Raw genomic sequence first — 26,675 nt, forward strand, 5'->3', positions numbered from 1 at the left:
TTGAAGTAACGTATTTACAATTTTATTAATCAATTATGTACAAATCCCGGCTCTTGACTTTACTGTCGTGGCTCTGTTTGGCTCCCGTCTCTTGGCTCAATCCGGCTCTCGGCTCTGGTAGCTCGGCTCACTTTGGCTCCCGGCTCTTACAGCGCGGCTCAATTGGCTCTTTTGAGTCCCAGCTCTTACAGCTCGAGTTTTGATTATTACGATTAATTAAAACAGGAAAGACTTGTTCAGTCACGTCTGATTTTAATCAAAAGAAATAAACAATATGAATATTACCTTCTATCTACGGTACTGCCGATCTTCTCACTCTGGAGTCAAGTGCAAAAATGATGATGAATCCACCGCCTCGCTTCTTTATATACCCTTTAGCGAGACTAACGCCACCTATCGGTCGTACTCTAAAATTAAATCCTACACGATCGGAATATCTTTCTCCGGATCGTCTCATATATACAGTTTTGTATTCATGATTGCTCTATATTAATGGCAAATAAAACTCCAAATTACTCGCCCTTGATTACAGGTGGCGCACGATCCGTTAACGTCCAAGGCGTTTCTAACCTCAAGTTTAAGAGAGCGTCGGAAGGACACGTTTAGATTAGAAAGTTGTTGAATATTTAGTAATGATGGCGGATTACGGTTCGTAGAACCTCACTGCGCTTAGAGACGAACTTAGAAAACGCATTGCAAGACTCTCTGGGCGGAAAGGAAAGCACGTTGAGAGTTTCAGCTGCAACCGAATTTTCTCTGTCACATCGATTAAATAAAGACATTCAATACACATTGAACGTTTTTCATTATAAACTACTTCGTGATTAAGTTTACATGCTTAAACAGTAGTTTAGGTTGAATATATAATAACAATACATCATAATTCTGTATAAGTTGTTGAATTGCATATGTTTAAAACAATAAGATGCGGACACACACACACACACGCACACACACACACACACCCTCTCTCTCTCTCTCTTTCGATCGAGGATTAAGAATATCAATTATTGAATATATCCATATATCTCTGAATTTCTATTATTAAGCTGTTAAAATGTGTAGTAATAGTGAATGTATATGTATAACTTCTCTTTATGAAATAAAATTCACGATAGAGAAGGCACATGTATACAGAGTACAAATATATCATACACCTTAACTTCACAGTTAACAGTTTATTTGCGTGTTTTTTACTTATATCACTTACGTGATGACGTTACGGTAGGTAAACAGTCCTTGCTATTAACTTTTTTAGTTAGTCCATAGGGCAAGCGAGAGCATAAAAATTGGCAGGTCAAATAAATTTTACTACCCCATATGCTAGGTGTACAATGATGATTCAAAATTTCGAGTTTCTACATTTTAATTGAATATTACAATTTGGATTGCAAGTTTAAGACGGAAGTTCAAGCTTTCTTTCAACTTCTAAATTCACGTCTCCATCCATATACTATGATTGATATACTATGAGTTGGTTGTACTCTGCGTGAAAAGCACGACTGTATCCTGCGTATAGGAATGGTTGTATCCAAATGACGTTTGTCCATGGTGTTGCAGGAAACTGATGTAGGCCTACATAATTTGACCCGTGTTTACTTTCACGTATAAGGATTTATCATGTTAATTTATATGTACCATGACAGTTCATGATATGAATGATTTAAAGGGACTGGTTCACGATTTTTGAACAAAATATTTTTTATTTTTTATGTGAAACATTAATAATATAACTCATTTAATGTTGACAGCCAACATTTTGACCTTCTGAATGCAAAAATAAAAGCAATATTTTAGCCTTAAATCTGTGCTATGTAAACAAAGACTCGAGTCTTTTCATGTATACAAACACACCAGTGAAATGTTAATTTTGTAATATAAAGCATCTAAATTTTGCATAGTCACAAATTTTAACTTTTAGATGACACATTTTACCTGCAGAATGCTTGAAATGTGAAAGATATAATAAACTTAGATCGATAACAATTTCTTTTGAAAATTTCGTAAACAAAAACATACCGCAATCTTTGTTTACAAAACAAAAAATGAACTCTCTAAAATGAGCTTCTATGATAATGTATAACCTTAATTTTTGTGTGAAATCTTTTTAAACACATTTGACAGTAGATTTTGATTATCAAAAGTGAATTAATACTAAAATACATCACTTAACAAATGTAGTACACTTTTCAATTTGAAGGTCAATTTGAATGTTCATACTTCAGATTGAAATCGAAGTTACAAGTGAATATTGAAAAACGTAATGCAATGATTTTTTAAAATAAAAACCACAATGAACAATAGGCCTATGTGTGGCTTTTATCATAAACACAACATTGTATATATGACAATGAAATTTGTATTTACTTCACTTGGATAAATTTATAGTTTTATGAATTTGCATTTAATTTTGATAAAAGTAGATATGATTCAAATTAAAAAAAATCAGAAATATCTTAATCTCTTGAGATGCATTTTTCTTTTGGTTTGCGCCAACAGTTAAAATAGGCTAGGACTGGTATTCACTTCTTTGACGTATTGGACTGCACTTCCGTGGGTCAGTTGATAAACATGACATAACAACATAACTATGATAATGCAAACTTTGATAAGTTATGAAAGTTTGACAATTTCATCCCATATTTTGATTAATTTCATACGTATTGACTATATTGAAGAATCCAGACTCGTTTTCCCTGAAATTCAACACTTTTTGAATTATAACAAAATTAACAATGAAAGTAAAGTGATGAAATTAATTTACAATCCAGTCATCAAAAACGAAAACAAGACCTAGGAATATTGACTGCCTTACAGTTACAGTCTGATTATAGCCACCCCTCCATTACAGTCGCGTCGTCGTACCGAGTGACGGCGGAGGAAGGGGGGGGGGGGGTGCTGTTATGAATCGCGTTCATTCATATTTTGACGACCTTGGTTAACTCTAAAATTAATTTTTAAATGACATCTGTAATATATTTTTGTACCATACTTCGTTTATATATTGATGACTCAAATTTCCCCTGTTCGATTATAGATCTAATCTAGAAGGGGATGGGTGGGTGGGGTGGGGTTGAGAGTCATAGAATTATAAGATCATTGATGACTGTATCACTAAGGATAGATAAAATTTCAGCATAAAACATTCATGCAGAATATTACGATCTACAGAGCAAATGTTTAACACCCCCCCCCCACCCCACCCCCCCCCCCCCCCCCCCCCGTAAATACTTTCTGCAACAAAGTCGTCATCTGATATCTGTGAAGTCGGACTTAACTGAAGTTTATAGCGCACGACGCTGAGTGGAACTTAAAACGATCGTTGTCGCTGTCACATATGATGACAATGAACCAATTGATTTTTTTAAAAGCTTCATATCTTGGGAATTCTACCCCCGCTCCCTATTTGCACAACAAAAACCTTACAATCTCTCATAAATCTTATGTACACCGGAAGTCAACAAGGACGTAAACGAGTCTTGCGCCACCTATGTTTGAAATAGGGGAAACAACTGACAAATATTCGCAATTAGGGCAAATTTAAGATACAATATATGCTCTTATTGTATTATATGTACCTTTTTGGGTTGTTCTCATTTTCCTTGTGACAGGTGTAACATATATTTTATACAGGACAATATTGCTACATGTATATTGTTTTACTTACATTGGCATTTGTTATAAATGCTCTTTTTCAATTCAAAGTATGTTGCTATTATCTATTGGCAAAAAAAAAAACAGAGCAGAGTAGACTCTGGTAGAAAGATTTGAAGGAAAAACAGTCTATGGTATAAAACCTAGACGATGGTATAAGTTGTTATTGTATCTATGTTTAATGCTATAAATTAGCCCTGCATGTGACACATCCGTAGGAAGTACTACGATATCTCACAAGGTAGCAGTACCTTTTCATATCATGTATATGACCGATATGCGATTTATAGCTCAGAATTTTATTTAATTTTCGAGGCACAAGGTGTTGTATTTTGATGCATGTTTTAGTTTTGTTAAAGATTGTGAAAAACATCTTTACGCCCTGCTTAAATTCTGTATTTGTTTGCATTATTGCAAACTGCAAAATACCGGGTTTTTTCTATCATTACAGTTAAGCATGTTCAACTTTTGAGATGTAGACCGAATGTTTCGTGTAAACAATAACCGATCATAGACTTCTCATAGAGCTTATTTCTGTTAAAGTTACGAGGAAGTATAATAAACCATTTTAGTATTGTTTTATTTTAGTATATCATATGCACTCGAATCATAGTCATCAAAATAAGGAAACTTAGCACTGCACTAATTGAGGGGGTTGATTTCTTCCATATTGAGATCAATCATAAGCGATCTCCGCAAGTGTCTGTACAATGTTATGCCTTCTTCTACATCCACGGGATATTGCCACCCATTTTCTTCCATGTAAATGCAATATAGTTCACTTATCTGCTCGTCTTTGCGAAACGAACATTCTTCAGCACATACATTAATCTTTTGCTCAGATGTTAATTGAAGATAGTTGCTTGTGTTGAAGAGAGGTGGAATGTTGTACATCACCATTGGTCGTCCATGAGGGCAGTTTTGATTTCTGGTGGGTCTAATGTGATGTGATTCCATGACTTGGAAAATTCATCAAGGTCAGCCTGAAAAATCAATGATGTTCATACATTCAGTTCAGAGCCGTTATTTGAAGATGAAATTAAAACATAGTCCCAGTGTGCACACTTCGGTGCGAAAAGTATATGAAACGCCGTTGTAACATAAATTCAATTATTTGAAGACATCTTGAATTCAATTATGAATTATTATATCTTTAAATACGTTTCAGCGTTTAAAGATATCTTTAATTAATTAAATACATCTTCCAATATTTCATATCTTCAAATAATTGAATTTATGTTAAAACGGCGTTCTATAAAAGTGTTTGGATATAACAACGGGGAATCATAGAACTATGTGCACCTATCAATGTAAAGAACACTAACAGAACAAGGGATTAAAAAAAAAATTGAAAGTAGAGAAAATAAATGAAGGGTGATAGTGTGAACAGATCACGAAAAGACATCATGACGTTTTTATTCCTTCAACAATTGTCAATTGAATCATTTCCAATCGATACGATTGCTAGCTACTATCCTCAAAATGCATCAGAATCCACCAAATGCTTTAAAAAATCAGACATTTTTTGTTTAGGAACACCCACTCAGACCCCCGCTTATTACAAAAAGTTTCATCCTCATGCACAATTCATGGTCTTTTAAGGCATATCCATGCAAATTGTCGATGACTTTCTTACCCCCCCCCCCCAACTCCTCCACTACCCGTTTTCAAAGTTTCCCGTATACGCCCCTGGTGCACACACATGCATACATACATGTACGTATATACAACCATAAACTATTTTGGGTGTCATAGTGACATGAATAAGTATGCAACACGTACTGTACTGGTTAACCGAGTCATGGTATTTAGCATTTTTATGGAAATATATAATGTAATCACTGATGAAACATTTAAACACAGTTTGCAAATGATTATATCCCCCTTTTTATTTAGCCATCATCTCTGTGTGTCAATGTCATTAATTTGTAAATCAGTAAAAAGACTACATGTATGATATGCTACCTCAAAACGAGATTTATAGCATCAAACTATTGTTTGTCATGCAGTACATTTTGCAATACCTACACTTAATATAACATGAATATATATATATATATATATATATATATATATATAATGATTGTGTTTTGATGCTTGGATGCAATACCTGATATCTCTCCGATACATGGAACTATAGGAATGTCCCTGATGTAACTCTCCGAAACAATGCGTGTATTCAACTGTAGAACTATTAAAATATCGTTTATTCGACAGTCATATTGTTTATTCGACAAAATTATGTCGTTTATTCGACATATTAAGTCGTTTATTCGACAAAGTTATGTCGTTTATTCGACATATTAAGTCGTTTATTCGACATAGTTATGTCGTTTATTCGACATATTATTTTATTAACTTGACCGTTATAGGCTTCCGTAGCTTCCTATATTTCACTCATTGTAAAAATATGGATGCTCTCTTTAATTATCTTCAAAAATCAGCTCCTCATGACGTAATATTTAGGCATGAGCCCCAACAATGACAACAAACAAAATGGCGCACGACTACTGGGCACGCACGACTTAAGGACCTTCAGCCATACATAAATCTAATTATGTACATAGAATCTAATTAGTTTCCCAGAAAACCCCTCATCTTTAATTTTAAGTTTTGCTTGGGGGTTTTTTTTTTGGAGGGGGGTGTTAAGGATTTTTTTTTATCTTTTTTTGTTGTTGTTTATATCTTTATCATTTTGTTATCAATCATTTCTAAGTCATAAGGTATTTAGTACTCGGTGTAAACTTTCTAAAAATCGCCAGTCTGTGTTCACTTTCACTTACGAACTCCTCAACTATTTTTTCTGGATTCAGTTCATCAGGCTTATTTTTATGAACATGCAATAAAAGCAAATTGTTTGTTCGTATTTGGCTCATTGTTGATCTCAGTGATGTTTTCAATCTTTTTAAGGCGCTGAATGAGTGCTCACTGGTAGCGTTAGTTGCAGGAAGTACCAAAATTAGTTTGAGAATTTTGAGGATCTCGGCAAACAGACTTTTTTCATTTGGATGTCTGAAAAATTCAACCACACTTGGTATATCTGGCGTGAAGTCTTTTGGCAAAACAGTCTTCAACATTATAAGTTGGCAGTGAAGATCCTTTGGCTTCAAATCTGTATCATATAGGGTCGTGACAAAATTGAATTCTTCTTCAAACGTTTGACCTGTGCAAGTCTTAATTACGAGGTTTTCAAGATTAACATAAGCTTTGTAACCTGGTTGGTCAAATCTAGATGTTATGCCAGCTAAAAGCAGATCTAATGCCTCGTAGAAATCTTTCCTATATATATCTGCACACGATGAAAAAGTATGTGCAATCATCAAGTTTACGAGTAATTTTGCGTTTTCTAGGAAGAACAGGGTCATCGATGTTCATCTGTTTTGCTTTTTCAACAACTCCCTCGTAAAACTGAGTGAAGATTGTCTCATCTCGGAGACTTTGCAAAGCACTCATTGTCGTTGATGCCATTTTTTGACTATCACTCGCCGAGAGATTTGGAGCCTGCAGAGCCCTTGCCAAATTATCACTATAACGTAAAGTTTTTCACTCAATAAACACCCAAAGAAGAAATCAAACCTGCACATATAATAAGCAGCCACTCCCCTAATTCTGTTTCTCATTTCTACTTCACGCACGTATTGGAGGCTTCCATCCCAAACATTTCTTAGAATTTCATAGTTTGACAAAATGCTAAAAAATGTGTCGGCTTTTATTGTCAATCTTGTGGGACACAAAACCCTTATTCCCGTTGACGTTTTCTCTAGATTTTGGGCATTTTTTAATGTATTGAAAATCATCTCCCTTCTTGGAGATTCTTTAATCAACTTTGTTATATCCTTTGCAATGTCCAGGGTGTCTCTAAGCAACTTACATCCCTTAATAGAATCACTGCAAGCTAGGTTAAGAGCATGACCATAACAGTGTATGTAAAGGGCTCTGGGTTCAAGTGCATGAATTTGTGTTGCAACACCTGTCTTTGAACCAGCCATAGAAGCAGCCATGTCATAACACATGCCTCGTACTTTGTTGATAGGCAGATCGAACCTCAAAAGGGCATCTTTAATTGCTAGGGTTATTGAATTAGCCCCAATGTCAGAAAGACAGTACATCCCTAATGAGCGGTAAAATTTTGATCAACCCATCGAATGCATAAAACAAGTTGCTCTTTGTTGGAAATATCTCGTGTTTCGTCTGCCGTTATTGAAAAGAATTCAGACGATTTGATGAAAGCAACAATTTGTTGCAAAACCTGCAACCCCATCACCTGCAAAATTTCATTTTGTATATCTGGAGCAACATACTTATTTGTCTTGCGTTGTAGCCATTCCTGAAGCTGTGGATCGCGTTTAGCCTCTAGCATGAGAAGTTGATTAAAGTTCGAGTTTTTCTCGTCTTTGTCACCCCGAAGAGCAATTCCTTGTCGAGCAAGAAACTTCAAAATGTTTGTGATTTTAAGCAAATTCTCTCTGTTAGACTTCTTCTCGACTTCGTGCGTCTTTGAAAGACATTCTCCAACATCTTTAACCTCCTCCTTTATCGTAAACTCCCTTTCCATTGCCTCTTTATGGCAATCACTTTTCTCGTGTGCGGCGAATTTTGTGGTTGCTTTTTTCCAGTTTTTAAAACCACTTGATATGAAAGCTTTTTCTTTCTTGTGACAACTGAGAGTCTTCTTCTGAAATGATTTTATGCAAGGAAAACAGAATACAACATCTTTGATTTCTACATAATGTAACCAAGACCACCGATCAAACCAGGAGGCATTGAAAGATCTCATATTTTTACCAAACCTTTTTACTTACTTACTTAGTCCTCTTCGTGCTTGTCAGCACATAAGGCCGTCACCAGAGACTTTCATGTTGGTCTGTCTTTCGCCCATTTCTGGACCTGTCCCCAACTCCAGTTGTTATCTTTCATTTCTTTCTCCACCGATCTTCTCCAGGTCTCTCTTGGTCTTCCTCTCTTTCTCTTGTCAGTTGGTGACCATTTCAAAGCAACCCTTGGGATGGAATTTGGGTACATTCGGCATACATGTCCTATCCACAGCCATTTTCTCTTTCTGATCGTCTGGGATAGAGGAGTGGTGTTTGTCCTTTTGTACAGTTCGTCATTTGAGATGGTGTTAGGCCAGAAGATGCGCAATATTCTGCGGAAACATCGGGTCTGAAATACATCCAGCTTGTTGGAAATAGACTTGGTTACTTTCCAAGATTCAGCACCATATAGTAGGACCCCAAGCACGTTGCTCTTGAAGATCTTAATTTTGGTGTTGGTGCTAAACTTTGTTGACCTCCAGATGTTCCGCAGAGCAGCATACGCTCCTGTGGCTTTAGAAATGCGAGCTTGTACATCTGCCTCTGAATACCCATCAGTGGTGATCTTACTTCCTAGGTATGGGAAGTTGGTGACATCTTCTATGTTTGTGCCATTTAAGGAGATAGGTTCCTCTGATATGGTATTGACCTTCATGATCTTAGTTTTGGAGGTGTTTATATGAAGGCCAATTGTTTCAGCTGTTTTTGCGAGCTGGGTGGTTTTTTCTTGCATGTCTCGATGACGGTGAGATAACAGTGCAATATCGTCCGCAAAATCAAGGTCTTCAAGTACTTCTGTCATACCCCAAGTAATCCCTGTTCGTTTGCTTCTAGTTGTTTTTCGCATAATCCAGTCGATGCAGAAGGTAAAGAGAAGAGGAGAGAGCAGACATCCCTGTTTCACTCCTGTCGTCAATTTAAACTCCTCCTATAGGCTTGATCCGCAGATAACTCTGGCATTAAGTTCAGTGTATTGCATCTTGATGATGGAGATGATTTTATCTGGGATTCCATAATGATGAAGGATTCTTTCTAGGGCTAGGCGATTAACACTATCAAAAGCTTTGGTGCAGTCAATGAAATTGATGTATAATGGGGAGTTCCATTCATTGCTTTGTTCTAGAATTTGTCTGAGAGCGAATATCTGATCAGCGCACGACTTCCCTTTCCTAAAGCCTGCTTGTTCTTGACGCAGTAAGGGATCTGTTACTTCTGCAATTCTGTCCAGCATCACTCTGCTTAGAACCTTCATGGTAACAGAAAGCAACATTATTCCTCTATAGTTGTTACAATTTGAGAGGTCTCCTTTCTTTGGTAATTTAACTATAAGGCCAGTTTTCCAGAAGGATGGTGTTTCTTCTGATTCCCAGATCTTCTGTAGGATATTTGTCAAAATTGTAGGTGTCCAGTATTCTTCGGCCTTGAGGAGCTCTGCATGTATCTGATCAATGCCTGCAGCTTTTCCATTTTTAAGTTTGGTGATTGCCTTTTTTACCTCTTCTATACTTGGTGGATCAGTATCAATATCTAATGTGTCCGTGGCTGGTAATATTATTGCTTCGTTCTCTGGGTCTTTCATATTAAATACTTCTTCAAAATGTTACTTCCAGCGTTTCAGTATGTCTTCTTCTTTTGATAGTACATTTCCCCGTTTGTCTTTAATTGGTAGCTCTGAAGACTGAAATTTGCCTGCTAATGTTTTTGTAATTCGATAGAGGGTCTGCATGTCTTGTTTAGAAGCTGCTTGTTCTGCCTCATAAGCTAGCTTTTCAGTGTATGCCTTTCTGTCAGCTCTTGCACTCCTCTTTACTTCCCTGTCAATAGCCCGATATTCTGCCTGGAGTTGGTCCTTTTGCCTCTTAGATTTTGTGGATAAGATTTTACTTTTCTTCTCTTTTCGTTCTTCTACTATTTTCCATGTTTTATCTGAAATCCATTCTTCTTTTTTCTTTCTCTTTGGGCCAAGTATTTGTTGACTATTTTCTATTAATACTTTGTTAAAAGTTTCCATATCGATTTCATCAGGATGTTCCATGAGTGTTGAAAACTTGTTCTGGATTTTTAATTGAAAAGATCTCAGGGTTTTTGTATCTTTGAGTTTTTGGATGTTGATTGGAGGTGGTCTTTGATCTTTTTTCCTTGATTTCCTCAGTTTTAACTTGATTTTTGCCAGTACTAAAGAGTGGTCACTTCCCACATCAGCCCCTTGTTTTGCAACCACATCGAGAAGACTACTTCTCCATCTCTTGTTGATGATAATATGGTCAATTTGGTTCTTTGTATGACCATCTGGTGAGTTCCATGTTGTCTTATGGATGTCTTTGTGCATGAATATAGTTCCACCAATTACTAGGTCGTTTTCTTGGCAGAAAGTACATAGTCTCTCTCCGTTGTTGTTACATTCTCCTATTCCTTGCTGGCCCATGATGGTTTCTTTACCTTGGTTGCATTTTCCAACTTTAGCATTTAAGTCTCCAAGGATAAGCAGAACATCATGAGATGGTGTGTCGTCTACTACCTTTTGTAGGCTGTCATAGAAAGATATTTTCTCTTCATCTTCTGCATCATCTGTTGGCGCATAGCAAACCACAGCAGTCAATTTGGCGAAGACTGAGTTGTACCTTGCTGTTATTATTCGCTCACTCACAGGTTTCCATTCTAAAAGACTTCTGTGGACCTCCTTTGTTGTAATAATGGCTACTCCTTTGCTATGATGGTCGTCGGTTCTTCCAGAGTAGAGTATCTGATGTCCTGATACTAGTTGTTTTGATCCACTACCTGTCCATCTGGCTTCACTAACTCCTAGGAGCTCGATCTTGTAATACTCCATTTCTCTCACCACTTGTGCTAGTTTTCCTGTTTGGTAGAGGGTCCACACGTTCCAGCAGCCCACTCTACGGGTTATTTTCGGTCGAAGGACATCTCCTATCGGGATGGATGATTCACCCGTCATACTTCCAGTGTCCTGAATGGTGTCAATCCTTCTTCCATCATTTTGTTCTCTGGTTAAGGTTTCTGTAGCGTCTTTTGTTTAACATGTTAGGGTTGCTGGCCCTAAGCATAACCCCCTGAACTCGGAGGACCAGTGGTTTTCTGTTGGGGTTGTCCTTCCCTTAGATGATTGCTTTCCCTTGCTTTCGTGTTCATCTACACGGATTTTCTTTCTGGATTTTCTTCCATAGCCTTTGACTTGCCAAAGCCATCCACAAGGCAGTGGAATTATTTGACCCATAGATGGGGCAAGGTTGGTGAGAGCCAGGGCATGTCCACGCGCAGGTGGGCCTGCACTCTGCACCTCTAGGGTCCTTACTACTCCGAGATCCCCTTCATGTTAGCCTTGAGTGCTAGACCCAAGTTTCCGTGTGTTGCCCCGAGGAGGCGTTTGAAGGAGTCTAAGTAATGTAGAGGCTATGTACTGACAGGGCGAGATTTCTGCTTTCGCTACTTTCCCTTTCACCTACAAGTAGGCTAGCCAGCGGCAGTAAGGATCTATAGGCGTTTGATCTTTACCGCACTAGCCGCATATCATTACTCTGTGATAAACACCAACACACACCAAACTTTTTTGCTGGAAAGAAAATATTCCGTGGCTGATTTGGGGTACTACCGATCTCTGGTGTATGCCATTTTTCATGTACAACCTGGGCCTTTTGAACTGGTATTTCTGAGATATCATCTTCTGAAGAAGAAGAATCAATAAAGGAAGCAACCTTAACATGTTTGACTGTTTCTTTGTTTGCAGTTACACTGTATGTGAATTTTACTATATGAATTTTTTGGGGGGAAAAATATTGGGGGGGGGGGGGGGGGGGCACGATAGAGTTGTTACATGACCCCTTCTACAATATGTACCGACACAAACCCTCACCATTATTGGATGTACATGTACTTGTACATTTAGCATCAGGTATTGATCTACATGTAGGAATGAGACTTCTTGAACTAAGTTTGGATTTTTATTTATCTATTTTATTTTTACAAATCTAGACTATATGCTCAAATATATACAATATTTTTCTTTTATATTGATCATTGCCATCATATATCTTTAATGATCAAATCATTTCGTACTGGTTACTTAAAAGATTGAGTACGCGAGAGAGAGAGAGAGAGAGAGAGAGAGAGAGAGAGAGAGAGATGGCACTAGTCCTGTACATGCATGTTACTAAGAAAGATGCATACACTTAAAGCACTAGATAGTGGTTTGTTAAAATAATGATATTTTCATCTTAAATATATTTTAAATTGAAAATCAATATATAAAATAAAACGGTATTGGAATCGTACAAGAATTCCAAATATTCATTCGCATTAAACAATTCAGCATCTAACCACAGCTAAATATTCTCTACAAAGATACCTTATAAGACTCTCTTATGAGTAGCCATGAAATATAAGGTGATTCCACCCAAGGGTTGCAAAAAAGCTGTGAAACCCGAGGCTTTGCTGAGGGTTTTACCGCTTTTTTGCAACCCCGAGGGTGGAATCACCTTAAGATTTCATGACAACTCATAAGAGAGTATTTTTCTCTCATATTTTTAGAGTTTTCCGTTTTCCTTGTGCCTAGCGACGCCATTTTGAGAATTTTCCAATTAAGGTATTCCATGTATAATGAAAGGATAATGAACAATTTTGAAGGATTTAGATCAACATAAATGTTTATTGTTAAATAATGATGAAAGTGAAGCAGACAAAACTCACATGACTGGTAAATGATTAGAAGCTGACCTTTTTGCACTTAAGACGTTTTGGAAGAGTTGTCTGCCCTTTGCAAAAATAAGAAAAATCTAATTTTCTAAAAATTTGTGTTGTCAATGATTTTATTTCATATTTTCATTAAGAGAAAGTGTATGTAACTTTCTACCAAGAGATTTGTATGTAATATAATTTCTTTTTAAAATATTGTAATAAAACATGCTTTTCCCATATACTTCAATGTTAAATTCTAGGTGAAATAAATCAAGCAGTAAACAAAATTTTAAAAATTCCTATGGTGGATTATTTTTATTTGATGAACCCTTCAAAATGATACCATGATTACAAAAATTCCACCATCCATTTATTAGATATGAAATATGGTCATTATACATTGAATACCTTAATTAATTTTTCGCTCTACATCAGGATGATGCGTGACGTAACTCGACAGTCGTCAGCGCGAAACATTTTGACAGACCTAATCAGAATATGAATCCACAACTGCACGTTTTTCTTCTTAGAGGAGCATTGATATTGATATTAATTGAGCAGTTATTTAATGACGAGTGTGTGAAGAGGAATTCCAAGTGGTTTTTGTTGGTGAATATAAGACTCTCTTATGAGTAGCCATGAAATATAAGGTGATTCCACCCGAGGGTTGCAAAAAATCTGTGAAACCCGAGGCTTTGCCGAGGGTTTTACCGCTTTTTTGCAACCCGAGGGTGGAATCACCTTAATATTTCATGGCAACTCATAAGAGAGTATTTTTCTCTCATATTTCTAGAGTTTTCCGTTTTCCTTGTGCCTAGCGACGCCATTTTGAGAATTTTCCAATTAACTAATTTTTCGCTGTACATTAAAAATAACACCAGAATCGAATTCTACGACCTTCATTTTGGCAACAACGTTGCCGACAAAAAATCGGCCGACGAGTGTATAAGTGAATTATATTAGAGTTATTTTATAAGAGTGTAAAACAATAGAAAATAAAATTACTCATCAAATCACATTCTTAATTAAAATCTCAACAATTGCTGGCATTGAGACAATTTACCATCTATGCATGTGCAAATTGGGTATCGATTGCATAACCGGAAATCGATCTCTTTTGATTTTTATACATAACCTCTTGTTATGCAATTGATCGATTAGCGGGCTTATGAACACTAGTAGTAAAAGCATTTACAAAAATACTTTGGCAATGGTGCAGCAAGGGGTTCTAATTTTGTAAAATTAATAATAATAATAAAAAAATAATAATAATAAATAAAAAAAATTTTAAAAAAATTATAATAATATGATCCCAAAATTTCAGATGCATACATCATATGATACGTATTACTACCACCAGTTCGTTCAAAGGTTGTTAAATAAACAAGAAAAGTCTTCCTCTTTGGAAAAACAATTCCCATTAGTCGATGAAAAGCAAAACTGAAATAGCCTAAAGGACTTCCAAATTTGTTTCAACTGTCTTCACACCGATTTGATCCACGCGCTGAAATGACATCAAGTGAAACAGACTATAATCGAGATCAGCCAATGAAAAAAGTTTTCTCTTCATTTTCTCTTAGTAAACCAAAAGTACAAAATATGGCAGATCAAGCGAAGGGTAGTCTGCTAACCAAGTCTCTGAAAAAATGGTCAAGAACGAAAACCAAGGTAAGTTTTTTATTGCTTAAACAAAGACTGACTGTAACACATTGCATGTTGGTAAATGTACTTCATTTGATCGAGCTGGAAGTGATAGAAAATGTATTCCGCGAAACAGGTGCGCGTGACAATATAACAGTATAAGAATCCCGCAAATGGGGCAGTGTTTACGTCGGTTTTCACGTGGGTCTGTGTGAACATAGTCATCTTTGTAACCAGAATTTGACAGCAAGAGGGAAAATGTCAAATGCACCAGTGTATTTGCATGCTAAAATCAATTATCATGTGTACAGGCGTGATTTGTAACATTAAGTAAAATGTCAGAATTTTAACAAAACAGGAAGTACGTAAACTCAGCTGCAATGTACTGCAAGTGCATCAGTGATAAAAATAAAATAAAATCCAGTACTAAATGTGCACACAGTGATGGTCACGTGTCACAATAGAACAGCATAACCTGTGGCTTTCTTACGATTTACGGTGCATATATGCAGGTTTTTATTTAAAGGTGTTCTGAAGTGCAATGTAAATGCACCCTGTGTCACTGTGTATTATATAAGCCTTGTATCAGGTTGTACATAATGATAATACTTCTACTTATTGTGTATCATTTCTGGTTTAAAGAAGAAATGATGAATTTTTGTATTTTCCATTCATGCAATCTGTGGTGGTAACTGTATCCTGACACACATAAATATGCTAATAATGTGGCCTTTTTGGGAGGGTCGGCATTAAACTTTATGTCAGTTTGTCAGATGTCAGACCCAACACCATAGAGGCTGTAGATTGTATAAACCCACCCCCCAGGCTTATACAATAACAAGCATCAAAAAATGCGTCCGTGCAAGGAACTGCTAGCTACTTCTTATAGCTGCAAGATTTCCTGTGTGTTAGGCCAAACAATGTGACCAGCTGATCATATTCACAGATCATCACCAGTATTTTCCCTATCCAATGAAATGAAGTTACTGTTTCTCTGAATAAAAAAAGAAATGAGTGTAAAACAATTACTCAGATTTGCTTACATCATGTATTTTAACAGTTGTTGGATAGTTTCTTGGATGTTTCTGTAGATATTATAACAAGCTTTAGGCAATGTATTAAACATCCATTCTTAGCAATAACTAGATGTATAGAGTTTTAAATGAGGTATCACAAATGTTAATTGCAAGATACACATATATAATATTATGTTTACATTTTCCAATGTTTTTGCCTCTGATATCTCTACATATTCAAATGATGACCTTTTTTGTCATGAATGTGATGCAGTTGTGAACAAATTGCTAACACGCTTCACGAGGTATGCAAGTGTGAAACATATCAGTTCATACCCTAATGCATTATCAGAAATGAAATTTTTTTCTTTTAGTATATAAACACACTTTTATTGGAGATACTGCAAACTCATGACAGCCATCAGCACTTCCTCTGTTTGCTCACATGCTCTGCAACCTTTGCAGGTACTAAACCCCTGAGGGAAGTATAGCACACAGATATAAATCTCATAAGGACTTGTGACTGAGAAGTTCATTGCCTTAGTGTTTGTATGCTATGAATGATTTTGCTCAAAGAGATTTTCTGTTTTTTAAATGATTTTCAATGGTCAGTAACGGGCATTTTAGATTGGTAACCGTGGTTACACAGTACATTACACAATGGCACAACAACAAAAACCAATTATATCCATTCATCAGATAATAGCATTAATTTGTCAACTTTTGTGAGCAGAACAAAGTCAGCTTTTTAATGCAGAAAAGACATTGTTCATTGATAAATTTGGCATCAAGAATGTTTGCTAGGCTTTCCTCTAAACATCATGAGTGAGTTGTTGAAATCTTGGAGCTTGATTTCATTTTATGCAATTTATTAAGATTCATGTAAATTAATATTTTGGGCCTTTTATTTGTTTATTTAACGAATCCTTGTCCTCCACATGTCAATGTGTGTACATTATTTGATAAACAGTCTATTAAAGAATATTTTATATTATTTCCAGTCAAGGCTCACAGAGGGATGATAGATAAAATATTTGATGTTAAAATTGTAGTTTTTAAAAAACATTTCTCTTTGATTAGTATTTAATAGTAAATACACAAGAATTTAAACAAATTGCTAAAATCATGTAATTTACATGATTTTAGTGATAAGTTAAATTGTCTAAATTTTTGTGTCATAGCTAGAGTAAAAACTCTAATGTATCCAAAAACACAGCTGTATTTCCAGAAGCTGTTTATACCATGTGTATGTTCCGTACTTGTGCACATGCATGTCAAGGACTTGCTTACTGATTTAGTGACCATCATTGACCAAAAGCTAATATGCTAGTTCACAAATGAAGTACAGCTATTTTGAAGGGGACTGGGAGTTTCAGATTTTATAATTATTTACCATTGAATTAAAGGGGGTGGGTGCCTGAAACCCTATATAATTACAGACATAGCTTGGCAAAAATGTTGTGTATATTATACTACATACCATTAAGACTATCCTTAGAATTGAAGGGTATTAAGCTCAAACTTATGTTCCAGAAACACTCCCTCATTTGCATATTTACATGTATGTAACTTACTTTTTTCATTTTTTAAAAAAATTCTTTATATGAAAGTATTTTTCTTCTTTGCAGAAAAGGTATATATTCCATTAGGCAATAAGATTTGAACTTTATAATACATCTACACTATGATTAATGGATTATGATATTTATAGTTGTCACATGAATTGGTGATGTAGAGACTAGATAACAGTACTGTGTTAGGAGTCAGTGTGTTAAGTTTTACCTTATTATGATATAACAATACTGTGTTAGGAGTCAGTGTGTTAAGTTTTACCTTATTATGATATAACAATACTGTGTTAGGAGTCAGTGTGTTAAGTTTTACCTTATTATGATATAACAATACTGTGTTAGGAGTCAGTGTGTTAAGTTTTACCTTATTATGATATAACAATACTGTGTTAGGAGTCAGTGTGTTAAGTTTTACCTTATTATGATATTTTGGAGAGACAGAGAAAGAGTTAAGGCTTTAACTCTGTGTTAACCCTTAATTTACCTAGTAAACATCTATTGTCAAGGTATAAAAAAGGATAGCCACTCTCTGAATTGAAATATCATACATGTACATTGTCAGACATTTTAAGTGCAGACAGTTATATAATGTTTTTCAAATTTTCTAAATACTTTACCCAATTTGATAATCAAATCTGTTGGTTTCCAAAGCAGAATCATGTATTCAGAGAAAATATGCAACTACATGTAGGATACCTATGAAATTTTGGATGCATCAAATGAAGTAGAATTTAGCTGTGTTTCTGTGAGGTTTTCTATTGTCAGATCAAACATCAATGTAAATCTGTCATTGATAAATGACGTACACCAATAATAAGACCATTTTGAAGAATTTCAATATTTCCATGTTTTTCCATTGAATTTTGAAGTAAAGATCTAATTTGTGAATAATGCGAAAATAAAAGTGGTTTCATGGGGAAATTTTGTGGCAATTATGGATTTTTAGCAATGTTAAAACATTTAAAAAATTATTTTACAAAACTCTAGACTATAACAATTGTTTTAGGGTATCCTATATCTTTAAAGTAAATGAAACACTGAAGGATATAAAACGCATGTTCCTTGAGGAGCTCAACCTGGGCATGGAGTATGCACGTAAAGTATATACTTTGGTTAATGAATGATTAACTTGGTCATCGTGCTACTCACTGTCCATATCCAAAACAAATGTTAAATTAAGAAGAAATAGAATAGTGCCACCACATGAATTACTCATTAAAAGCTTTATTCCTTCACAGTCTTGGTGATATAAAGACATTAATATATAGTGTGTTAGTTGTCAGTATTGTTCTGCTGTGTTTGTTTACAGGCTATTGTGACCTACATACCATGAATCATTAAGCTTTAAGGTTATTAACTTAACGTGTCAAGATTTTTTGCCACATATTTTTTAAATTCCAATGAAAACATATTCCATACGGAATATTAAAATTTTCACTGTGGTATAGGTATATAAGCAATGAATTGGTATGGTTTAATTACTGAATATATTAGATTTAGTTATACACGGGAAAACTTATTTATATACTGCCAAGGGAAGAAAGTGTTATTTTAGATTGAAAAGTAGGACAGGGATTGTCATTTTAGTGTCTAACATTTTTTAGAATTTGAAACGCCATGTTCAGTCATGCAATGCAGCACACTCAGAGCTAGTATATATTGAGGGACAGTATTTAACTGGTTAATTGTATGTATGAAATTCAAGGCATGTATACATTGAAGAAAATTGCTTTTCCAAATGAGAAAATGGTTTACATTTACCTTTTTTATTGGTTCAAAGGTGATACTTAATTTTGGTATGTGTTCCCTCCCCCCCTTTTTTATTTGTGCTCCATTTGAAGTTTTAATTCAATTACGAATAATTGATTGCTTAAGTGAATGTCTTAAACTTAAATGTTCACCAAGCTAATTAAAAACGATTCAAGTACATATGTGTCATTTCCTTATTCATGCAGATGTCGAGCTTTTGGCCACCAATATCAAAGTATGCAATGAAAATATATCTCCAACTTCAAAAGTATGGATTTTCAAGTTGTTGTAGTGTGTTTACTTCCCTCAAAGGGTCTAGTATGATCAGGGTCAAGATGAATCGTTCCATTGAATTTTCTTGTTTTCTATTAAAGTCCTAAAAGTTGCCAAATTGTGTTGTCTTCATCATGAAGATTAATGATAAATGCTTTGGAAAAATAAATGAGAAATTTGTTCCACTATAAATATCACCATCACAATCATATTCATTAATTTCAAAAGTGTAATTACATCATAAAGTATGCAAATGAAATTTTTTTCCTGCTGTCGATTTTGTTGATGTTGGTTTGTAATGTATTTTAACCAGAAATATTACATCCCATAGGTTTACTGCTGTATGCATGCATGTATTTACATCTAACAATGCACATATGTTTGATTCCATGTTGACTATCACCTAATCAATAAATTGTGTAGGTCCACCTAATCAATGAATTGTGAAAACCGTTGCAGGGGTCTAGAGGTTAGAGCAAATTGCCCTGCATACGGAAGGCCGTGGTTCGAATCCCAGCCGCGACAGACCTAAATCATCAAAACAGGTAGTGACGGTTCCATCGCAAAACGTTTGGCATCAGGTGTGAATGTCACGGGTCCTCGGAGATGACCTTGAAAACGGATGTCATGTGTCAGTAGGTATCGACCCAGGCACGCTAAAGAACCCTCACTGCTCAATGGCCGTAAGCACCGAGCAAATTAAGGCCTAAATTTGAAGTCCTTCACCAGTCTTGGTGACGTACGTCTCCATATGAGTGAAAAATTCTCGAGAAAGACTTTAAACAAGATAAAATCAATCTATCAATAAATTGTGCTTGCTATAACCTCTTATTTACCCACTTTTTAAAACTCAATACAAAAAATATAAAGATTTGTGTAGGTTTTACATTTTCTATACTCAGTAATTGTTCTGATTTGAACACTGATGCTTTTTTTTGAAATAATACTCCTTGATGTGACATTAGATGCGTCATGCTAGACAACAACATATACTGATGAAAATGTGTTGGCATCAATACACAGCTGTTTATGGCTTGGAGTGTGTTGGCATCAATACACAGCTGTTTATGGCTTGGAGTGTGTTGGCATCAATACACAGCTTTTTATGGCTTGGAGTGTGTTGGCATCAATACACAGCTTTTTATGGCTTGTAGTGTGTTGGCATCAATGCACAGCTTTATATGGCTTGGAGTGTATTTCTCTTGACCACTGAAAGAAGTAAACAAATGTTGATTCTTCTACAAATGTAAGGTGACCCATTCTAATTCCTTTTGGTTTTTTATATGCACATCTTTAAACGAGACGTATTATGGTACAGCGATGTCTGTACGTCCATCCGTCCGTCCGTTCGGGGTTTTCTCTTTATAATTTCATTTCCCTTTCACATATCATGCTGAAACTTGCTGTGTAGCTTCTTTGTGGGTCACTCTAGATCATACTGCAATTTTGATCCATTTTGACCTTTTTTCCAGGAGTTTTGCCCCTTTATTTGGAAATAATTATTATATGGAGGGTACATAATTTGTCCGCCCTACTCCTCCCACAGTTTTCAAGTGAGGACCTTCTTATTTTGTGGAGTGTTTGTATAGGTATTGAAGATGTGCATGTGGGATGGATTTTGATTTTCTACAATTTTTGAGAACTTAATCTATTTGGAAATTAATATTCTATGGAGGGTACATGATTTGTCTGCCCTACTCCTCCCACAGTTTTCAAGTGAGGACCTTCTTATTTTGTGGAGTGTTTGTATGGGTACTGAAGATGTGCATGTGGGATGGATTTTGATTTTCTACAAATTTTGAACAAATTACAGATTGTTGAACTTATAGTCTATTTGGAAATTAATATTCTATGGAGGGTACATAATTTGTCCGCCCTACTCCTCCCACAGTTTTCAAGTGAGGACCATTTTATTTTGTGGAGTGTTTGTATGGGTATTGAAGATGTGCATCTGCGGAAGGATTTTGATTTTCTTCCATTTTTGAAAAAATTACAGGTTGTTGAACTTGGTCCATTTTGAGGAAATCTCGATTTTTAAGCTAAGACCCTTTGTTCATATGAAAGTTTGTCACAGCCTCATGATGGCTGATACTACCTGAAGCAAAGTTATACAAATTATAGCACAAGAAAAACACCCTATGTAAGCATTTCACGGGCGTATTATGTACTGTTTGCGGTACTCTTGTTTTTCTGGTCTCAGGAATGTTTCCACAGAGACTGGAAAAGCAAGTATTAACTATTAATAGTTGTTAATGCATGTATGTATTTACAGTATTAAAAGGATTTTTAAACATTATCAAACTTTGGGCTATGTTGAAAGTATTTAGATTGCCTACCAAAGGAGACTAAATGTTTTCTCTCCATCCATTTGTCCATATAGCCAGTCCATTAGTCACTAAAATCTTGATATGAAACTTGCTGTATATATACCTTTTAAATGAATCATATTCCACTTTTGTTGTGATAGAAAACTATATAAAGAGTTATGGCCCTTTGCATAACATTCGTTAGTTAACTTTTTTAAATACATGTATAGCTTATATTTGAGAAATTGTTTGTTACTAGGAGTTTGAAGTTATAAACTTCAGTGGACACACATTGACATGAGTCCTATGACAGGTGATAGTACACTATAGATACATGTAATACTCATTACTGCTGCTAAACAGAGCACCAGCTTCATAGGTTATGGCCCTTTATATTAAGTTCACTCTGTGCAATTGAGATATTTGTTGCATGTATGGAATTGCTTGTATAAGTTCTGATAGAACAACTACATAACAAGTTGGATTTATTGGTCCTCAGTCATGCCGCCACAACCAAGATTGTTGGGACCAGTAAGCACAGTACAGGACACTGCTATAGTGATATTCAGTGTATACTGATTGATTGAATATTGTTTAACGTCCCTCTCGAGAATATTTCACTCATATTGAGACATCACCACTGCTGGTGAAGGGCTGCAAAATTTAGGCCTATACTCGGCGCTTACAGCCATTGAGCAGGGAGGGATCTTTATTGTGTCACACCTGCTGTGACGTGGGACCTAGGTTTTTGCGGTCTCATCCGAAGGACCGCCCCATTTAGTCACCTTTTACGACAAGCTAGGCGTACTGAGGACCTATTCTAACCCCGATCCCCACGGGATCAGTGTTTACTGAGAAATGGTCATTTTAAAATGATTTCTTGCCCCTGTATAACTAATGACCAAAACAAATGTATTGTAACATCAAGATAAGTATCTGTATCATGAAATACTGGTGTAAAAGTCCATGTATTAGGATCTGTATCGTGAAATACTGGTGTAAAAGTCAGTGTATTAGGATCTGTATTGTGAAATACTGGCATAAAATTCCGTTTATTGTGGGGTGGGTGGGAGGATTTTATTTTTTAATTTTTATTTTCTGAGAAAAATATTTAATGACAAATGAGTTTTTGACAACAGAAGTGCATCATTTAATGCCAGATGGATATCAATCTATGCTTATTTCACAGACGAATTCAAAGTTAAGCTTTGATTTCAAACACAAAAACATATGAAACTTCTTCAAGATATGAAGAACATCGATCCCTTCCTTTCATTTATGCCCGTAAGAATGTGAGAAATTAAAAAAAAAACGTGTTCTTCACGTGGCTTTTCACATTGCTACACCCATTCTCTACCCAGAGTTCCGTGCGCTCCTCGCACTACACCTCTGTCAACGGCTTTTTACAGAAATCTTGTAAAAGTTTCTAATATCCAACATTTATGTTTTCGACTAAATATTTAGTCACACTGTGAAATGTTTTTGGTGCAATTAAATTGATGCTTACTGTAAATTGTTTAAAATCGCCGTTTTCTGATCCTAAATTTGAAACTACTTTGTAATATGCGTATGAATGTAGGACATCCATGTGGTGAAGATTTGAATGTAAACATGAAATCAAAAGTAAGAAAGGCTGTAAAAATACGATAAAACTTGTGAAATAAGAGACAAACAGCTAAATGGTAAATATGTACTTATTTTAAAAAGTGCCAGTGGGCTATTAAAAGAGTCTGATGTCATCACTTGTTACCAGCTAGAACTTTTAAACGGAAAGGAAACCGAAAATTATTGTTTACATCATGTGATTATATTGTCACGTGATTCCAAGCGTTGACAGAGGTGTATGTGAAGCTTGCATAACGCGCCCTCTGGTGAGAGAATGTGCTACACCGGAACTGTAAACAAAAAGTGTAAATACCGGAGTCGGAAATGAAAGTTTTCCGGAAATCGTAAGTTTGGCAAAATAAAAAAATTAGGGGTGGGCCGATTTTCTAGGGGCGGGCGGGGATGATAATCTATCAATTAAGTTGAATTGGCCTTATGCATAGTTATATACTGTCTGTCACATAAAAATAGACACAATGTATGCCACTAGTATTCCGGTATGCCACATACTAGTATTCCGGTATGCCACATACTAGTATTCCGGTATGCCACATACTAGTATTCCGGTATGACGTAATTTAATACAAACACACTATACATCTATACATGTGCGATCAAAGCCAGTCACACTGGACATGTCAAGTGCTAGTGGACAGTGTATAATGGTCTAATCTCGTGATATTACACACACATACATGTAGTATACAAACTCTACTGTAGCCTAATCTCAGGTGAAAATTACCTGTGGAATTAGTTATAATGCATATGATCATGACAAGGAGAAAGAACTGTCGCAGTCATCACTGCAACATACAGCTTAATTAAAATGTCATGTACTAATATTGTCAGAATGTGGGCTGGCAGTTGATATTTTCTAGTACTGTGGTACTGTAGTGTGTGTATTAAATGTAATTCTGTAGGTATATAGGTGGCTGCCATTATCATGAAATCACTAGGTGTGTGTACAGCCATTCTCCTGCCATGCCCTTTGGGATTTTTTGTCTTTTGTAGGGGACAAATAAAAGTTTTCTTTGCCCTGTATATATATCTGTGTACTAGGTGGTGTCGATGATGTTTGTATAGTCTGTTTCTACTAAATGATATGTAAATTCTAGAACTGATCTCGTTTCCAACATTATCTGCTTATTTCAATGCTTAATTGTGAAGTACTGTGATAGGAAATATGATCTCTGCCTCTCTATTGCTTGTTTCCTGAACAAAAGGTCATATGACATTGAGATTTTTTTTATATGCATTCAGATTGAAGATTTTTTAAAACTTATTTAATCAACTTATTTAATTTAATGATAAGGGAAGTATTCAATGGCACTTTGAACTTCAAGGAAATTCCATTTATCTAAATCAGAATACAGGCATATAATTTAATTTCACTCATAAAATGCATTACATACAATGCATACAATTCCACAGGGCATGGCAGGAGAATGGCTGTACACACACCTAGTGATTTCATGATAATGGCAGCCACCTATATACCTACAGAATTACATTTAATACACACACTCCGGTACCACAGTACTAGAAATACATTGGGTCAGATGCTCTCTGATGTGCTTCATACCGATTGTTAGAGCGTTCTTGTTGTCGGTTACTTTTTATTTATATGCAGGTGTACGGGTATTGTCCACACTAGTGGGCCCCCTTCCAGGTATCTGCATGGCTGACTGCACGCATGGCAGATCTCACCTCATTTTTTTCGGTCATGAGGGTCGGCAGTAGAGAGTTTCCATTCTCTTCGATCTTTCTCTGTCAGCTCTCTCCATGATAGCATTGGCTGACCAACTCTACGCCTACCAGGAACTTGTATATTGAGAGCACTTGACGGCACTGCAATGTGGCCATACCAGCAGAGTCTCCTTTCCCCTAAGATGAGGTCGAGGTCATTGATGCCAAACCGCCCCAGCAATTCAGTTGAACACTTATTTTGACTACTGATAACTCCATTTACCTGATCAAGATATAAGGCTCATGGCGGATGTGATCAGTCGGCAGGGGATGCTTACTCCTCCTAGACACCTGATCCCACCTCTGGTGTGTCCAAGAGTCTGTGTTTGCCTAACTTTTTATTTTGATTGCTTATAGGAGTTGTGAGATTGATCAATGTTCGTTATCTTCACCTTTCATTAAGTTGTGACATTCTATGATTGATGTCACTCTACATTTGGCTCCTTTGTTTCCCCGTTTTGTTGCTATGACATTATCGTTTAGCATCATGAAAAAGTTAATATTTTCTTTAAAATTATTTATCAAATTACATGAAATCTATTTTTCAAAATTAAATTGTAAAGAGGGAAAGCAATTTCTATTCATTTTATACATTGTAAAGTAAGATGGAATGCTTTTTCCAGAAACATCTCGGGATGCTTTTTTAACTGTAATTATCCCCTCTTGCAATTCATTGTGAGGGGATATAGCATTGCTAATGTGTGTGTATTTGTGTGAGGGGATATAGCATTGCTAATGTGTGTGTATTTGTGTGAGGGGATATAGCATTGCTAATGTGTGTGTATTTGTGTGAGGGGATATAGCATTGCTAATGTGTGTGTATTTGTGTGAGGGGATATAGCATTGCTAATGTGTGTGTATTTGTGTGTGTGTCTATTTGTGTAAATAAATCTTGAAGCATATGGAAAGCCAAAGGGTTCAATATTCTATCTTTGTAATTATGTATTTGTTGTTCCTAAATGCGCCATCGGTTCAATGTAAATAGAAAAATGTTAATCGTTATCTTGACATTTGTAGTGCATAACGGTATATTCGTCATTTGAATTGCGTAAGATGTAATTGGAATATATGTTTGTTTAGATGCGTGACAAGTGAATGCATTATTTATTCAATGTAAATTTGAAATTGGATCTTCGTCATCCGTAGTTGAGCATTTGCACATTGTAGTTTGTTAAGTCCATGCGAGTTGTGGTAAATGTGTTTTGGTAATCCGTCCGATGTTAGTTCGACATTCGCATTTGCGCAATTCAACATTTGTAAATTGTTCTACCATTATGACGACAGAGGGCGCGCGCTACATCATATCTTTTGGGAAACAGACTATAGAATCATATAGGAGGACCAGTTAACACTCGGGACTACTTGGGTGTCTAGCACACTCAACATTAACCGGTTGGCGCTAAAAGTCGTTGAAAATGTGCTGCTGAAGTAGTTTGATCAGAGACTTGATGTAGAACATTGTTGTAAGCATCAATATAGATGACTGGACTGATTTTTTCCATGAGTCTACTTTAAAGAAACAGTGTATACCATTTAGTAACCATATACCACCAGGGACGTTACATTTATTTGTGCGAGACCAAGAACTCTTGTACATATTTGCTTTGATTG

At 35.8% G+C, this 26,675-nt stretch overlaps 2 protein-coding genes across 2 annotated transcripts in view; one reads left to right on the forward strand and one right to left on the reverse strand.

The window, feature by feature from the left end:
- Positions 1 to 10,068: 10,068 nt before the first annotated feature.
- On the reverse strand, positions 10,069 to 11,421 carry LOC130047264 (craniofacial development protein 2-like). The gene has a single exon (XM_056141890.1). The coding sequence runs from the start codon at positions 11,419 to 11,421 to the stop codon at positions 10,069 to 10,071; it is 1,353 nt and encodes a 450-aa protein (XP_055997865.1).
- Positions 11,422 to 14,651: 3,230 nt separating this feature from the next.
- Positions 14,652 to 26,675, forward strand: part of LOC125666502 (myc box-dependent-interacting protein 1) — a 71,121-nt gene continuing 59,097 nt past the window's right edge. Inside the window, exon 1 of the mRNA XM_048899662.2 lies at positions 14,652 to 14,825. Within this exon, the coding sequence (XP_048755619.1) occupies positions 14,667 to 14,825 (159 nt within the window). The 5' untranslated portion in view covers positions 14,652 to 14,666. The remainder of the gene's footprint in view (positions 14,826 to 26,675) is intronic.

This window comes from Ostrea edulis, chromosome 6, assembly GCF_947568905.1.
Source record: "Ostrea edulis chromosome 6, xbOstEdul1.1, whole genome shotgun sequence".
Classification (NCBI taxonomy): domain Eukaryota; kingdom Metazoa; phylum Mollusca; class Bivalvia; order Ostreida; family Ostreidae; genus Ostrea; species Ostrea edulis.